Genomic DNA, 18,333 nt, shown 5'->3' on the forward strand with positions numbered 1-18,333 from the left:
TGTGATCTGTCTGGAACTCCTCTATTCTATGTATCAGGAATATTTATCTGTAACTAGAGTTGCTTCACTTCTATGTATTTGGTATACCGTGCTAATGTTTCCATTTTGGACCTCTGTTCAGTAAAAAAAAAAAAAAAACTGACAGCATTAAATCAGTTACTTGAATGATGCTCTCGATGTGTTGCTCCAATCTCTCTGTTTCCTCCTGCTGCTCCGAAGCGGAGTGCTGCGACGCCTCATCTGCTATGGGTTCACTGTTGTTACTCTGGTTGCTCTGGCTTCTCTGAAGGGTTTCTCTCTGCTTGCGTCTGCTCAATTTTAGCTCCTGATGTAGAGAGCTCTTACCCTCGGCCCTCAATCTCAACACCGTCTGGATGGCTACAAAACACGGGACATCATCGCTCAAGAAACCAGAACACTTCAACAAGAAAACAGCAGTGCTGCATATAATGGCTTCTCACCTTGTACCCAGTCTACTCTCTGTTTCAAGTTTGAAGCGCTCATCTCATAGGTCCTGATGTGAGTCTTCACACAGAACAGGCAGCGTCGCCCTTCTTTATCAGGGAGATTCTGAGCGTGATGACAGTTATGAGACATGAGAAAGTTCTGATACCTTTATTTTACAGTGGAAAACACTTGCTAATTTACCTCCACCACACAGTTCTCCTCCAGCAGGATCTCTCCTTTCTTCTCCTTCAGGTCCTCTCCGACAAAGTACGTCAGGCTACTGGGCTTTAAAACAAACCAGCGCTCCTGCCAGTTCCTGCGAACGTGCCCCTTCTTTAACAAGTAACCCTGATGGATAAAGAGAATAGGAAAAAGATAGAATGTGACAAAGACTTGAGATAAAATTATCTGTAAATAGTTGCACCATCTGTTACACAATGCAGGAAGTAAAGGACCATACTGCAGTGCTAAGAATCAGACAGAATCAGTAGTTGGCAGATGTTTGTTTAAACAATTGCATTCATTTACTAAGATTCCCATTATTAGATGCCAATACTGCATCAACCTAGTGAGCTGCACGCTAAGCATCAGTCACCTTCTTGATGGTGTTGTGGTACATCTCCATGAAAACTTCGTCCACAGCGAGACTGAAGGCCTCCTTAGACTCAACATGTAAAAGCTGGCCTGCACTCAAATGTTCCAAGAACTCCCAAACTGACATGCCGTCCTGAAGATCAACATTCTGGGACAAAAATTCCTCCAATAATGTCCCATCCCACTCCACACTCATTGTACAGGAGATTTTCTTCAGCAGGTACTCCAACTAAATTAACAGAGGCATTAACAGAGTTCACACGTTAGCATCAGCTACAGATGAGCTGTTAAGGACATGGATGAATCTCACAAAAAAACATGTACGGTCACATATATTATATATCGGATAAAGAAAATAAACCCTATTTTAAAGTGCCCCTTTTAAGCTATTTTAAAGGTTCCTAATAATGTTTTGGAGGTCTCCTACAACAGGTTTACATGCATCAAAGGTAAAAAACACTTTAATTTTCTCATAATATACAGTACATTGCACATCACCACATTTTTCAATGATTCTCTCTACATCCATCCTTTCCGCGAGCCTGCTCTGCTCTGATTGGCCAGATGGCCCAGTCTGTTGTGATTGGTCTACCGCTTACAGCGCATGTCGGAAACAAAATGGCCATCACCATAACTAAACTTCAGCTCAGGAGGCTTCCTCAGTCCTCAGCGATTGTACACAATGTAAAGACAATGTAAAGACAGTAACAATGGCGTCGATTCTTAGTCGGTTCAGAGTCGATTCCTTCTTTGAGAGACAATAACTTTATTTATCATGCACTTTTGGCTTTACAACTTTATAGATCATTTACATTCACAGACAGCTACATTACACACTGCATGAAAGGGAATATTCGCAAAAGCATAATAAGGGCACTTTAATTATTCTTTTTTTTTTCATTATTATTATTTCATTAAATTATTAATACATTACTAATCCCATATAAAAATATAATTTCTATAAAAATATATATTTCTTTGAAATATGACAATCTTGACTGGTTTCATGAGATTCACCCATACAGAGGGAACATAAAACATATTTTAAAGGGGTTTCAAACAAACCATGCTAGCTCTATGTTGAATGATGGGACGAGATGAGAGAACACAAATGCATATGACAAAAAGCAGCAAGAAATGAAAGTTACGCCATATCCTCAAATTTGGTTTCTTGATAAAAATCTACTTCAGACTAGTGTTATCACCAGGAAACCACCACATCTATATGAAGTTTTAATACTCGTGTCACTTCCTTCCTTAAAACAGATGCATATGAAAAAAGAAACACCACACTGTAGCTTCAGACCACTCGAACACTATCTGAATAATAAAATGTGAGATTCTCAAATCTTATTTTAGCTCTCACTTAAGCATCATAAACTGCTGCCATTCACAAACATAAGACTAGGCATTTTATTAGTGTGGACAAAGTCTAACCAGCATTAGGCGGTGTCATTTCAACATACAAAACATCCAGCCTCTAAACACGTTAGTCTGTTTGGAGGTATATGTATTATTTTGGTGAACAGGAGACTTATATATTATTATATTCATATTTTTAATATCAGCCAGAGTCTAGTTATATGCGTGTATCATTTCAGCATGGTGATTTGCAACTATGTCTTGTTTATCTCTCTATCTGTCCCTCTTTCTTGTTTTCACTCTCACCTCCGGTTGAATGATGACTAATGGGTAACGGTCTTCCGAGAGCAGGTTGAACAGACAGAAGAGTTTGAAGCAGTCTCTCTGTGAACACAGGCGCTGCTGAGTGCTGGGCTTGAAGTTCTTCTTTGATGTCAATGTCCAGCACAGCTCATCAAAGGTTTCCTTATTAAACGTCCCCTCTGTGGCCTGTAAATTAACACTGCAGTGTAAGCAGCCAAGTTAACTTTACCTGACACTTTTCGACAACACACATTGCTCAGTGTTCAATTAAATTAAAATGCAATAAGCATTTCTCTTTTCTTAAAGATATAGTTTCCCTTAAATTTAATATTCTGTCATTATTTACTTAGTAGCACATCATTTCAAACCCGTGTGGAACACAAATGCAGAAATATTACAGAATGTACTGCACTTTAAGGGGCTTTTGAACACTTCGAACTCTCTCCGTTTGTTTCATGGCAGAAAGAGTGTCATATGAATTTGAAATAACATGAGATCAGGTAAACCCTTGTGAAAAAGAATTGGACTGAATGTGCACTTGTAGTGTTCTTTAAATCTTTAAGTTTATTAGTATGTGCAGATATAATGTTAATGAAATAAAAGGTCACTTAAGTGTACTATATTGCTTAACACACTCAACTAACAATGTCAAATTAATAAAGTCATTATGTATTCATAATTTTTCTTTAAAGTATGCTTATTTTGATGTAAAGTACTTGGTTATAATTGTAACTGTAGTGTGTTATTTGATATTACATTTAAAGTAAATATATTTTAAATGTACTAAATTGCAACAAATATATTAAATAATAAATATCCATTTAAATGTGTAAGTACAAATATATTAAATAATAAATATCTATTTAAATACGTTAAAATTGTTTTAGTTTACCATAAATGCTTATCAGTACACTCAACAGTACACTTTAACCATATTTCAAAGTCAACAGAATTATGAAATTACATTTAAAAATGTTCTAAAGCTCTACCTTGGGCCAAAAAGCATTCCTACATTCAATTAATTGCATTTAATGTAAATGTAATAAATACATTTTAAATTTATTGTAAATAACATTCAATCATTTGTCCTGAAACATTCTTTTAAAGTAGATTATTTCAGTAATACCTTTTTAAAAGTATGCTAAAGTGTACTTCTTTTTCACAAGGGAAATGATGAAAGAATTTAGATTTTTGGTAATTCTGGAGAGTTATCAGACCTTTGCCAGGATGTATTTGTTGAGGTAGGGCATGTAGCCCTGGTTGGACACTGGCCCATTGTTATTGTCCTTAAAGTGCTCCTCTAATGCCACAGGATCATGAGGAATATTCAGCGCCGTATAGAGATTGTGTGAGAGAACCTGGTGGAGAAACACACACACACACACACACTTGTTTTTATATCATTACGTAGACTCTCCATAGGCGTAATGGTTTTATGCAGAGCTAATTATATTTTCTAACCCCTAACCCTAAACATAACCCTCACAGAAAACGTTCTACATTTTTATTCAAACATCAAGTATGATTTATAAGCCGTTTTCCTTGTAGGGGCCAACCAAAGGTAGGTACACACGCGCGCGCACACACACACACACACACACACACACACACACACACACGCAGGCACGTGTATTTTTTATCATTGTGGCAGCCAGTAGCCACAATAGTAGGTAAACAAGACCACACACACTATTCTAGTGAATGTGAAATTACTAAGCTATCTTACAGTGGCCCCAAAAGAATGTAGCAACTTAAAAAATGTTGCAATGTGAACTTGAGGGGAACTGACTTCACACAGTACATGCCCTAAATGACCTAGAAACTAGTTTGGAAGAAGTAATTGCAAAAATGCCACAGAAAAGTGAAGTCAGTTCTTTGAAGGTGAGTCACTGTTCAGCTGTGAAATGAGTTGGTTATAAAAGTTATTGACATGATCATGGGACCTTGTTCTGATATGACAAACAATCAGCATCTGCGACTGACCTTTATATAACGTACAATAATAGTTTTACACTCAAGAAGAACAAATTTGCAGAAAATGCTCTCAGTCCAAGTTCTAACATGTCCTGGGTCGGCCCTTTGCTTAAAATCTCAGCATAAACAGACATGTTTAAACATGAGAAAGACTGTCAAAGCTGTCTGCATGCTGACTGCGTCTTTGGTATTTATTTTCAAGCTCACAGACCAGTGATGCCATTAAATTCCCCCATCAATATCCATAAAAAAAAGATAATTTATTACTGCATGGGGGTGTTTTGTGTACCTATACATATACCCATATTTTGAGGACGTATTTGTACCCAAAAGTGGGCTAAACCTGTCAAAACCTCTTTTTGGGGACATTAATATTTGTAAAAAACAAACAAAAAGAAGGTGTGTGTGTGTGTGTGTGTGTGTGTGTGTGTGTGTGTGTGTGTGTGTGTGAGAGATAGAGAGAGAGAGAGAGAGAGAGAGAGAGAGATGGATAATATGGCATGACTTATTTGGACTGCTGTTCCTTTTTCATGTAGCTCTTGATAAAAAAATACGACACTGAATTAACTATCACAGATGTTGAAAACATTTACAGTGTAGCCATTTTCGTGTACAGAGTTAAAGCAAACAACACATTGAAACACGAGTCAAGTCAAAAGGTACACAGGTGGTCTGACCTTTAGTTGCGACTTGGACACTTTTCCGCTCTGCTCTACATCCAGAGACGTGAACGCATACCAGATGGACTTCAGCAGCTCGCTTTGTAGATCCATAACGCTAGTAATGACACATCCTGCTCACATTCTGAGACAGATACCGCTTTAAATTGCGGAACTGAGATGTAGGCTGAAGTTAAAAAACTTGTGAGCTGCCTACCTAGGCAGCATTGTGGGCAACACAGGCGCGTGCAACAATTTGAGCCCTACCGCAGCTATGAGGAGGATTAGAAACGCGTCTATGATGCCTAGAATGCTGTCTAAATAGGAAGCTCGTTAGATTTTAAAACATAACCTGGGTACCGAGTAAAATGCACCAGGTGGGAGGGACAGTCTACCGCCAGTAAAACGCAAGTGCAACTGAGTTTACCACAATAAACAAAACCTCTAAATTCTTAAGTAGGCTAAAAGGCAACGAATTACAACTGCCATAACATAAGTGATTCCATCAAATTAACAGTTTAGGAAGCTGTTTGAGATGTGTTATAGCCTACACTGCGTCACAACTAAACGAAAAAAAAAAAAAAACCAATCATCTGGTATTTTGGTTTGAATAAATCTTTTAAGTGAACAAATCGTTCTCTAATAGACGTGACAGAGTCGTATGACTCAATATATTATTCGTTCGCTGAGGTAAGTTCTTCCCTGCCTTCAAAGACTAACTGTAACACAAGTAAATTTACTTGTGTTACAAGTAAATTTGTAACACAAGTAACACAAATTTAAATACACAAGTATTTATACGATTCGAGTGTGGGCTGTGAAGGAAGGCTAACTGTACTGAATGAACAATTTAGTAGAAGAACGAACAGGAAAATCTTACTGAAACGAAAAGAACGAATCAGTCATTATTCCAGCATCGTTCAGTTTGCCATGTCAATCAATCTAGTTCACAACCAGGAGAGAAAAGGAGATTAAGAATTGTGATTAATCTGGTTAAAGACTATGGATTTATTTTGGCTGTTATTTTCTTCTTCTTTTTTTCTACAGTGTAAAATCACAGTAGAGAGACGAAATAAAATATATCTGCTTTGTCATCTGTAGTAAAATGACGCTTACACACTGTGAAATCTCAGTAAATGTGTACGCAAATTATGACCGACTCAGTATTGTTCAACGAATCAATTGAGTGAATGATTCAATGATCCACTTGAGGGGAAAATAGTATTGTATAGGCTACTTTTGATTGGTCTTGGATAATAAAATCTTGACAAAGTCATTTTCTTTTTCTTTTTTTGTCAACAGATTCAAAAAACAAAATCCCCACCACTGCCTGTATAGGACGTTTGAGTGGGTTAAGTTAAGTGCTCTGTGGGTGTGAAAGTAGTGAGTGCATGCACTTCTATCTCTGGTCAAGGTTCACTCATGCAGCTCAGGTGGGAGTGAATCTATTAGTAGCCTACTGTATGTTTGTTCAGCCTTATAAAGCTACTTAAAGAAGCTAATACAGGGAGTTCTTAAATAGTTTACTCTGCAATATCGGCTCATTCATCCCATTCTATAAATATTTGAAAAAATTTCTTGACTCATGATCTTATAGCATGATAAAGAGAGATAAAAAGGTACATTAAAAGACCACTAGAGATCATGTGTTGAAGATGCATTCATCTAAGTCCATCTAAGCAATATTTTTTTTAATAAAATCAGTTAGTGGATCTTTTTCTTCTTCAAGACTATGATCTTGGGTAGTATAAGAGAAAACTGCAAAATCAACATGTACAACACATGAGAGACATGATAGAATAACATGTCAAATTATAGTTCAGACACTTCCTCCAAGTCTCAAGTACAGACATCAGGTGACATCAAATACAACTTCATTTTATCATGCATGCCAAATGCGTGATATATATAGAACAAGCAAGCAAGTCACATTAAAGGAATATTAAGGGTTCAGTACAAGTTCGTCTCATTTGACAGAATTTGTGGCATAATGTTGGCTACCACAAAATAAATTTTCAGTTCCTCATTTTCTTTAAAAAGGCTCAAATCTGGGTTATAGAGAGGCAATGAAGTAAATCCATAAATGTTAAAATACTCACTTTTCCAAAAGTAAAGCTACAAAATGACTGTAAAGAATATGCATGTTAAAATGATTTTAGTATAGTGAAAAAACAAAACACAATAGAGAAATATACAAATAAATCACACTTTTCAGTGTAGTTATATCCAATTGTAGAACTTTGACACTGACAACGCAATGCTGTAAACTATAAAACCCTAAAACAATTGTAAAAATAATAAAAAAATCTTTACAGCTCAAGTTTATATGATTTAATACAAGTGCTTTTATAAAATTAAGGTTCACATTTATGCTTTTAAATCTTTTAAAACTGTCTCCATTTACTTCTATTTTAAGTGCCTCACTGTGATGTTTTCACTGTAACCTTATAGCATTAAAAAAAAGGGATAAGTTTTTGTTTATTTTTTGTAGTAATCATCATGTCACAAGTGTACTAAAAAACTACAAAAAGTACTATGCCTATATGAAAAGAGCTTGATGCTTAAAATCGTCCTCACTAACCAACTCTTTTAAGTCAAATTATCCACCAGACTCATTTCTGGCTTACTGACAGATTGTCAGACACTATGAATTTAAGAGCTGGCTCATGTTCTGAGGAGAGATCTGGCCATATCTAGACATTCTGTACAAACTAAGGAGGCTAAGAAGGTCAGATCGAGTCGTGCGTAGATCATATTGTTCTCTCTTGAGTGTTCACTGGTCGAAATGTACATATGTACCCACCCACCCACGCCACAGAACCCAGCCCGCCTTTGACACATCCCAGACCCCCCTCACTCCCTTTCTATCACAAATACACACTCATTTACTACCGTAACAGACACACAAGATTGGGAGTGACAGTCAACCTTGGCAGGATGCATGCTGTGTGCCGCTGATGTAATTCCCTTTTGCTTCCTCTTGGTGCTTAAACCTGGTACACCTCCCACATCCCAACTCAGCTTATAAATACAAAAAAAAGGGATGCTTCTCCCATTAAGAGAGTCCGACTTCATAGACATGGACAATATATATGTTTAAGTGGGCGTCTGGCATACAGTAGATGCACCCTTTCTTGACTGTGGGATTTCCATTTGACATAACTCTAAACTGGAACAGACAGGTAAGACTTCGTAATCAACTTATACAAATAGGTATTTCGGTATAAACAACAATGTACAAGAAATGTATTTATTCAGATACTCTTAAATAAATGTGGGGTTTCATTTACCATCAATACTGTTTTGATATTATAGTGCAACTGATTAAGAATAAGAGGCTTCAAGATAAGGTTTTCTATTGTATTCGTACTTACGGTTCTCAAATGTGAGGGAAAGACTGGTGGACACAAACCTCCTCATTCAGAGTGGGAGATTGGATCCCGCCCCAATTTCTGGAAGGGTTTCTAATGTCAATGGGTTCAGTGATCTTAGTGCAGACCTAGAAGAGCTGGTCTACTGAACACGGCAATACTGCCAGAGAAAGGGAGAAGGGCTCTTTTGGTCTGTTCGATCAGATTGTTCTGACACAGGAAAGACGAGATCCTCTATGTGTTTGCTTATCTGGATTAGTCATCCTACAAAAAGAAATAAATAAAATGAACAAGTGACGGTAGGTAGAAAAACTACAAACTAATTAATGCATAACCCTCAGCAAATCCAAATGAATCTGAATGAAAATGAAATCTAATAAATCTGCTTATTTTCTCTAACAGATAAGATACAACACACAAGAATTTACAGATAAACAATCAGGCAATATGATGGATGAGTGTTTTCATGAAAAAGACTACCTCGTGTCACGCCGTATCTACTCAAACAGCATCTTTGACCAGGTCCATGAGAGACGAGACCGAGAGATCCAGAGTTTACGAGAACGGCTGAGCAGAACCTGCGGGTGAGTAAATGTGGAACTCACGTCTAGTGTTTTCACCTGCATTGTAATATGAATTGAATTTTCCACAGATGCACTGATAAATGGGCTGTTCATAAGATAAAGGGGCTTCTGCCAATTCTAGAATGGCTTCCTAAATACCCAGTCAAGCAATGGTTACCCAGTGACGTTGTCTCTGGAGTCAGCACAGGTCTAGTGTGCTGTTTACAAGGTAAGATAGACTCTGTGAACAAAACACCATATTAACTTAATACTGCAATGATGCTACTTTAAAGATGTAATTGCTTTCGATTGTTGAACAGGTGTGGCTTATGCATTGCTGGCCTCTGTAGCACCAGTCTATGGACTCTACTCTGCGTTTTTTCCCATTCTCACATACTTTGTGCTGGGAACATCCAGACACATCTCTGTGGGTAGGTCTATGTCTTTATTAATAAATCTTTCAAGTGGTCTCAAATAAAAGATACTACTATACTGCATACTACTTTCCATTTAATGCAAACCAGTATGCAATACGGTATGTAGCGTTAAATGCTTAACACAGTAGCTACTACTACATTATGTGATCTTTATAAATTGCATGTTTTATTCTGTAAAAATGGCATGCAGTTAGCATCTTGTAATTTTACTTAATTGTTAGAAATTCAATTAAATATTGATTCAAGAAAACATATATAATATTTCTTTTGGTTAATTTATAATGGAAGTTCAAGTTTGGCGCAGTATTCTGTACCACTGTGCACTGATGTATACAAATGTAGTAAGCATATTTTATGCATATAGAATATGTGCATACTGAATAAATAGTAAGACTAGTATGCATCGTTTTCTTGTCATTCTCTTATTTGCCTCTATACTCCATTTAGGTCCATTCCCTGTCACCTGTCTGATGGTGGGCTCTGTAGTTTTGACCTTAGCGCCCGATGAGCACTTTCTGCGTTCAGTGAACATAACAGCTGTGAATGAGACAGTGACAGATGAAAGATTAATGGAGGTGGATCTAGAGGCCAGAGAGGCCCAGAGAATCATGGTGGCTTGTACTATGACAATGTTGGTTGGATTATTCCAGGTAAAGTCACAACATTCAAAATTAAAAAATGTGATACAGTTAAAATAAACAACATTTCAGTTTTGTGATATTTAATTTGTATACTTGCATACTTCAAGCACATTGGAGGCAGAAATCTGCACTTTTGTAGAAATGTATTCTTAAGCATCAGACAGCAGTATTATCATTTAATATCAAGGTGGTGTGCTGCAACTCAAATGTGTTTTGCTTATTCTCAGGTGGCTATGGGGCTGATGCAGGTGGGCTTTCTAGTCAGGTATCTCTCAGACCCACTGGTAGGCGGCTTCACCACTGCTGCTGCCTTTCATGTCTTCATATCTCAGATTAAAACCATCCTGTCTGTTCCTACCCACAACCATAATGGATTCTTCTCCTTTGCTTATGTATGTCTCTTACACTTTTTATATCTTATTAATATCACAAACACACCTATCTCAGCTTAAAGAACTTGCATATATATATATATATATATATATATATATATATATATATATATATATATATATATATATACACACACTCACCTAAAGGATTATTAGGAACACCTGTTCAATTTCTCATTAATGCAATTATCTAATCAACCAATCACATGGCAGTTGCTTCAATGCATTTAGGGGTGTGGTCCTGGTCAAGACAATCTCCTGAACTCCAAACTGAATGTCAGAATGGGAAAGAAAGGTGATTTAAGAAATTTTGAGCGTGGCATGGTTGTTGGTGCCAGACGGGCCGGTCTGAGTATTTCACAATCTGCTCAGTTACTGGGATTTTCACGCACAACCATTTCTAGGGTTTACAAAGAATGGTGTGAAAAGGTAAAAACATCCAGTATGCGGCAGTCCTGTGGGCGAAAATGCCTTGTTGATGCTAGAGGTCTAGACGACTGATTCAAGCTGATAGAAGAGCAACTTTGACTGAAATAACCACTCATTACAACCGAGGTATGCAGCAAAGCATTTGTGAAGCCACAACACGCACAACCTTGAGGCGGATGGGCTACAACAGCAGAAGACCCCACCGGGTACCACTCATCTCCACTACTAGTAGGAAAAAGAGGCTACAATTTGCACGAGCGCACCAAAATTGGACAGTTGAAGACTGGAAAAATGTTGCCTGGTCTGATGAATCTCGATTTCTGTTGAGACATTCAGATGGTAGAGTCAGAATTTGGCGTAAACAGAATGAGAACATGGATCCATCATGCCTTGTTACCACTGTGCAGGCTGGTGGTGGTGGTGTAATGGTGTGGGGGATGTTTTCTTGCACACTTTAGGCCCCTTAGTGCCAATTGGGCATCGTTTAAATGCCACGGCCTACCTGAGCATTGTTTCTGACCATGTCCATCCCTTTATGACCACCATGTACCCATCCTCTGATGGCTACTTCCAGCAGGATAATGCACCATGTCACAAAGCTCGAATCATTTCAAATTGGTTTCTTGAACATGACAATGAGTTCACTGTGCTAAAATGGTCCCCACAGTCACCAGATCTCAACCCAATAGAGCATCTGTGGGATGTGGTGGAACGGGAGCTTCGTGCCCTGGATGTGCATCCCACAAATCTCCATCAACTGCAAGATGCTATCCTATCAATATGGGCCAACATTTGTAAAGAATGCTTTCAGCACCTTGTTGAATCAACGCCACGTAGAATTAAGGCAGTTCTGAAGGCGAAAGGAGGTCAAACACAGTATTAGTATGGTGTTCCTAATAATCCTTCAGGTGAGTGTATATATATTTTATATATATATATATATATATATATATATATATATATATATATATATATATATATATATATATATATATATATATATATATATATATATTCATTTTTTTTTCCAATAGTTTTTTTTTTCATATTAAATTTTACTAGTAAATTTTTGCTTTGCTATATGTTTAATTTCGGCAATTTACATAACATTTACGTAATTTTTTATATAATGATATTTTAAATTAATGATGATAATAATAATAATAATTATTATTATTAATTATAAATAAAAATAAGTATTAATATGATATTATTATTACATTGAATTATTAAAAAAAATCTCCACATTTAGACTCTTATTGATGTAGGTAGGAACATCAACCAAACGAACATTGCAGACCTGATCGCTGGATTTCTAACAATCTTCATTGTTATGGCTGTGAAAGAGATCAACACAAAATTTCAGCATAAAATCCCACTGCCGATTCCCATAGAAGTGATTGTGGTATGTACAGTTTTCCCACAATTGTCCTATACAAGTCTCAAACCACAGACTAAGCCTGTATTCTCGGACATTTGATGATTTTTTTTTAAATAATGATTGCCATTACCTCTCACTCTTTTGATCTGATAGACAGTGATAGCTTCTGCAATCTCTCATGTGATGGACCTGAAGTCTCAGTACGGCGCCAGCATTGTCCACAGCCTCCCCAGGGGGTAAGAGCACATCCTGTGGCACTTTCTGCTTCCTGATGAGGGCTGGGTGCACATTCAGTCACTTTATATTGACATACTATTATTATTGTCCCTGTAAAGATTTTCAACAGAAATGTTATCTCCAGAACAATGACACTGACTGTTTGAAAGCCTTGTCCAATAATAACATTAAACGGTTATTATTACATCCTACCTACATCAATCAAAGATAACAGCATAAATACAAAGGCTCACAGTACAAGTACAGTGTAAAAAAACGTTGTGTGAATCTGCTTGTTTCTCCACAGGTTTGCACCGGCACAGCCACCAAATATAGCACTTATCGGGAATATTTTGGGCTCTAGTTTTTCTACAGCAGTGGTTGGTTATGCAGTTGCAGTCTCAGTGGCAAAAGTCTATGCAGCAAAACATGATTACACAGTCGATGGCAACCAGGTATACAAAAATAGTGTGTGAATGTGTCTCTGACATTGCAAATATGCTTTTGTCTGATGGATAGTGGGTCCACAATGCTAAAAGCACATAATAAAGTGCAACGAACCATACAGTCATACAAAGTAAAGTACATTATAACACTTAAATGGTTTGTGCTTTGAATGTGTCAAGACCAACTGAGAACTATTGCTTTAGTTGGTTTCTTTCATGAAATGTGCCATTAACAAGTACTGAGGAAGTACATTTGCAAGGGTGCTTGTGTGAGTGTGAAGTATAATAATAAGTGTCAGCCAAACACTCTCCCACAGATGGAGAAATTCTGAGGGAGAGACAGAAAGAACGAGTAGGCCTTTTAAGGTCACTTTCACCTGCCAGAATAGAACAAGTTTGAGTTTGCAACAGCGGCTGATATCATTTCTAAACCCGGCAGTGCAGCATAGAGTTAAATTTTTTGAGAACTGTAAACAAAACAAAACCTCAAAGATTCTAATTAGGTGTCAGTTCTAAATTTATTTGCATACGGATTTGTGATTGGTCTCCAAATGTAGGATTTTTCTTTTCTGTTTTTTCTCCTTTGTTCCAAAGGGTAAAGGTAAATTGCTGGTGTTTAATTCTAACAAACTGATACAGACTGATTATAAACCACCTGATCTGGCTTACTACACCTTTATTCCCATTAGGAGCTGATAGCTTTTGGCGTCAGCAACATTTTCGGAGGATGTTTATCAAGCTTTGTGGCCAGCACTGCACTGTCACGGACTGCAGTACAGGAAAGCACAGGGGGGAAGAGTCAGGTAAAATGTGTGTTTGTGCGTGTGTGTGTAAATACAGTACTACTACCCAGATTTAACTGTTCTCTCTTCTCATTGTTGCAGGTTGCTGGTATCATCTCAGCTCTGATGGTGATGATAGTGATCTTGGCCCTTGGGCCCTTTCTTCAGCCTCTGCAGAAGGTGTAGTAGAGGAACCTAATGTTTTAATAGAAAAAGAACAGTTCACAATGTCTTACATTACAAAAAACATTTAATACAGCCAAAATACATCACGCAACTCACCCCTTTCTGTCCCGCAGTCAGTGCTAGCTGCCATTGTTATAGCCAACCTGAAGGGCATGTTCATGCAGATCTCTGAAGTGCCTGTACTCTGGAGACAGAACAGGACAGACTGTGTAAGTACACAAGACTTAAGGTATGCATGACTGTGTACAAGAGTTTCTCTAAGCTAATTGTGTTTTGAGGTCATAATATTTATCAACGAATTGAATCATGTGAAATCATTTTGGTTTATTTGTATAAAATGAGATTATATACCAGCAGTCTGTGTCTGAGATGAGTGCATGTGAATCCTCATTCATCTGCAGCTCATCTGGATAGCTACTTGCCTGGCCTCAATCGTGCTGGGTTTAGATGTGGGCCTGCTGGCTGGTCTGGTGTTTGAGATGGGCACAGTGGTGGTCAGAACACAGTTGTAAGTAGCAAAGTTGTAAGGACATTAAAGGTTGTTTGAGAGTAATGTCATTACTGAATGAATGAATGAAGGAAGGAAGGAAGGAAGGAAGTATTTTATAGCACTTTTTTAGATTTAAAATGGGACCAGAGGTTTCTCCTCAACCACAACCAGTGTACAAAAAAAGGTTCAAATTTTTATTTGACAAAGCAAATTCAACCATTTTTTTTTTTTTTTTTTTTTGTTTCTTTCAGGGGGGTTTGGTATATTTCTTGAGAAATGTGACAACTGTTTATCTGAATTAGTGCAGCTTGATGTTTATGATATAACTCAAACTATGATTTGAAATATTGTGAACAATAAGGGCATCATATAAATGCTTGGTTTGTAATATTTAACAAAAGTTCAAGAATTATTAGAGAATAATTACTGTGATATTCTTAATAAGACCTTGGTTTCTCTCGTTTTAATTCAGCCCTTCCTGTGCCAGCCTTGGAAATGTCCCAAACACTGATATCTACAAAAACATGAAAGACTACAAAAATGTAAGATTCAATTTGTTTTATTACTTACTACAACTCATGCTTATGGTTATCTAAAATAACAAGGTATTTCCCAAAATTTTCAGATTGCAGAAATTCCTGGGATTAAGATTTTCAAGTGCAAATCACCTATTTATTTTGCAAATATTGATTACTTCAAAGAAAAGTTGAGAGATGAGGTAAGTTTACTTTTTGCTCAAATTCTAAATTCAGAAAATCTGAAATGAACTACTGTATAAGACATGATTTGTGGTTTGTGGTGTGCTTTGACGCTTAAACTTTTTTCTGTGAGTCTTACAGGTGGGGTTTGATGCAGTGCAGGTGTTCAAGAAAAGAAACAAAGCTTTGAAAAAGATTCACAAGCTCATTAAAAAAGGAAAACTACAAGCTACAGAGGTACTTTGCACAAAACAGTTTTCAGCAAAGTGTTTGCAATACTGTGCGTTTCACGTACGTTTGAAACTTTTAGCAATTCATTGCAATTTAAAGCCTATTTTCACTGACCTGACTGACACCACATTCTGGATTTTCCCATATCTGATGTCCTTCACAGAATGGTTTGGTACCAGTGGCCTCACTGGGAGTAGAAAACAAAGCCTTTGAAAACCAGCAGGGTCCTGAGCTGGAGAAGGGGGTGTCTCAGCCAGATTCAGAGGTGAAAGTCCAGGTAGACTGGAGGTCTGAGCTGCCCGTCGGTGTGTCAGTGCCCAGGGTCCATATTCACAGCCTGGTTGTGGACTTCTCAGCCGTCTCATTCCTGGACGTGGTAGCAGCCAAGTCTCTCAGACTGGTGCGCCATCTTTATTGCTCTTTGCTGTCATGGTTTTACTTCAGTAATGCACAGCCAAAATCTGAGGGTGACCCTCACATCCTTCCAAAGCTGTATGACTTTCTATCTTCTGCAGAACACAAATGTCCATACAATGAAAGTCAGTGGGGTCCAATGTTGTTTTGAAACGCATTGTATTGACAAAATTTCCCATCTTCGCAGGTCGTAAAGGAATTCATACGAATTGGGGTTAGCGTATATATCGCAGGCTGTGATGGTAAGGCCTGGCTCTATAACATGTTGATACAAGCTGTTGATACAATAACCTAAAGGGTCCTCGTGTCACAGGTGAGCTTGTCAGGAGAATGGAGGCCCTGTCCTTCTTTGATGAGGAGGTTACCAGAGACCTTCTCTTCCTCTCGGTCCATGACGCCATTCTCTTCATCAAGCTGGAAACCTCCGGTGGAAATGAGCAGGATCCATTAGCTGAGAAGGTAAAATTAATAGCATTAATTTGATGTTTTAGCTTGAGAGGAGATTGAATAGACAGAATATTTTGTGTTCTCAGTGCAACAATACTTTTCTGTAGTGTAGAGTAGTTCTTCGACCTGACAGCAGTTCTAAGTGTAAATTGTCTCGTAATGAAGCTGCTAATGGCTCTGGCCTAACTTGGTGATAACATAAATTTGAGAGGTGACTAATAAATTCCTTGTCACCTTATTTTAAATGCAAGAGAGGGTGCAGGCATTTGTAACTTGAATGTACGTGGCTTCCAGTGTCATCCGCTTCTAGTTATTTCAGCTGTTCAAAAACTTTTATGCTGCTTGACATTAACAGTAACAGAATTTTTTATCATATCATTTTAATTTATGATGGGTTTGTAGAGCAAATAGTTCTCCATTTACGGCACCTTGTTATTCTTCTAGTTATTTACTTATATGGCTAATGATTCAGAAGTCTCACACAGAAAATAGCTAAAAATTGTATCACAGTTTGCACAAAAATATCAAACAGCAACATTGTTTTCAACATGGATAACAAGAAATTCTAAGTACCAAATCATGTGACGCTGAAGACTGGAGTTATAGCTGCAGAAAATTTTGCTTTTCAATCTCATGAATAAATTATATTTTAAAAAAAAAAGTATTTTAAGTTCTAATAAGATTTCACAATATTAGAGTTTTTACTGTATCAGATAAAGGCAGCCTTGGTGAGCATAAGACATTTAAAAAAAAATACATCTTACAACCTCAAACTTTTGAACAGTAGTGTACTAGTAGTATTCTGTGCATATAGAAATTCCCAATACAGTGCACATTGTACATACTGTAAAATTAATATGATTATTATGTTAATATGCCATTCTGAAGACACTGTTTATATATGTCAAGATTTTACAGTTGCAAGATGACAAAGAGCCCCTTCCATTTACTGAAGATGAGGACCTGATTGAGACCTATGACAACCAACATTTGGTGAGCATCCCAGATCTTTTATATTATCAGATAACTCAAATCAGCAACCCACCAAACAAGTGTTTCTCTTCCATGTCTAGGCTATTCATGGACTTTCAAACTGAGAAAAAACTCCCTGTATTCAGAGTCACTGGGAAAGACAGTCATCGTCTTCCTATTCATTTGCTGATAATGAGTCAGGAGACGTTTACCTTTGTCCAGGGAGGACTAGAAATATAACAAAATAACTGAAGTTAAAAAACATTAAGTGCTTTCATTTTTACAGCCTTATTTTTGAGGCAAATGCCAATCAGCACAATACAGGATGTCCATCCCGTGGAGGCCTGTTCATCAGTATGGACAGCAGAAGAAGAATTTTATCTCTTTTTGATAAAACAAACATTTATTTCTTGTTAAGAACTGATCACTGAAAATCTTAAAGCAGAAGAACATTTAATATTTGTAAATAAATCACCTGGGAAATAACATTTTAGTGTGTCTCTGTGTGCTTTATAAGTCTGCTAACCCTGATTTGTTCTTGGGATGTCACTGTGGTCAGATACTTAAAAAAGCTTTGTTATCTACTTTTTTGGGGGGGGGGGGGGATGGGGTTTGTGACACATTATGAGTAATGTAAAACCGAGCGAGTCAAATATAATCTTTCCTGTGTTGATGTATTTTCTATTAAAACAAAAGTTGGGGTGGAGCATATCGAAGGGCTCATCACTTTTTTTTAAAAACAACCAATATCCTTTAGTTTACATAACTGTGTGAATCATGATTTGCTAATTGGTATTGGTAAGTGGTATTGGGGGAAGGGCAGTTTCATTCTAGAGAGCATCTGATTGGACAAAAATTTGTAGTCATCAATTTTTGTTGGTCTATTTTCCTGGAAGAA

General features: G+C 37.3%; 2 protein-coding genes across 7 annotated transcripts in view; one reads left to right on the forward strand and one right to left on the reverse strand.

Annotated features, from left to right (window-relative positions):
* Positions 1-5,769, reverse strand: part of def6c (DEF6 guanine nucleotide exchange factor c) — an 11,749-nt gene extending 5,980 nt beyond the window's left edge. For 4 of the 6 annotated variants that reach the window (XR_014030087.1, XR_014030088.1, XM_081364056.1 and 1 more), the window contains exons 1-7: positions 5,358-5,769; positions 3,924-4,064; positions 2,710-2,892; positions 1,043-1,270; positions 649-795; positions 462-570; positions 161-378 (exon numbers count right to left, since the gene is read on the reverse strand). Coding sequence is in view for 4 of the 6 variants with exons in the window: in XM_081364056.1 (XP_081220182.1) it covers positions 161-378; positions 462-570; positions 649-795; positions 1,043-1,270; positions 2,710-2,892; positions 3,924-4,064; positions 5,358-5,453 (1,122 nt within the window). In the remaining 2 variants the exon portion in view is untranslated. The remainder of the gene's footprint in view (positions 1-160; positions 379-461; positions 571-648; positions 796-1,042; positions 1,271-2,709; positions 2,893-3,923; positions 4,065-5,357) is intronic. The other 2 variants (XM_081364057.1, XM_081364055.1) reach the window with 1 other exon arrangement.
* Positions 5,770-9,157: 3,388 nt separating this feature from the next.
* Positions 9,158-17,560, forward strand: slc26a4 (solute carrier family 26 member 4; the record flags this gene model as incomplete). The annotated part of the gene is made up of 20 exons (XM_081363190.1): positions 9,158-9,294; positions 9,363-9,502; positions 9,594-9,704; positions 10,158-10,360; positions 10,579-10,743; positions 12,425-12,577; positions 12,707-12,789; positions 13,077-13,224; positions 13,905-14,018; positions 14,100-14,177; positions 14,297-14,392; positions 14,585-14,691; positions 15,146-15,215; positions 15,299-15,391; positions 15,513-15,608; positions 15,766-16,002; positions 16,204-16,258; positions 16,330-16,475; positions 17,373-17,456; positions 17,537-17,560. The coding sequence occupies 20 exons, from the start codon at positions 9,158-9,160 to the stop codon at positions 17,558-17,560; spliced, it is 2,340 nt and encodes a 779-aa protein (XP_081219316.1).
* Between the last annotated feature and the right edge of the window lie 773 nt (positions 17,561-18,333).

This window comes from Scardinius erythrophthalmus (genome assembly GCF_964197995.2).
Source record: "Scardinius erythrophthalmus genome assembly, chromosome: 4".
Lineage (NCBI taxonomy): Eukaryota > Metazoa > Chordata > Actinopteri > Cypriniformes > Leuciscidae > Scardinius > Scardinius erythrophthalmus.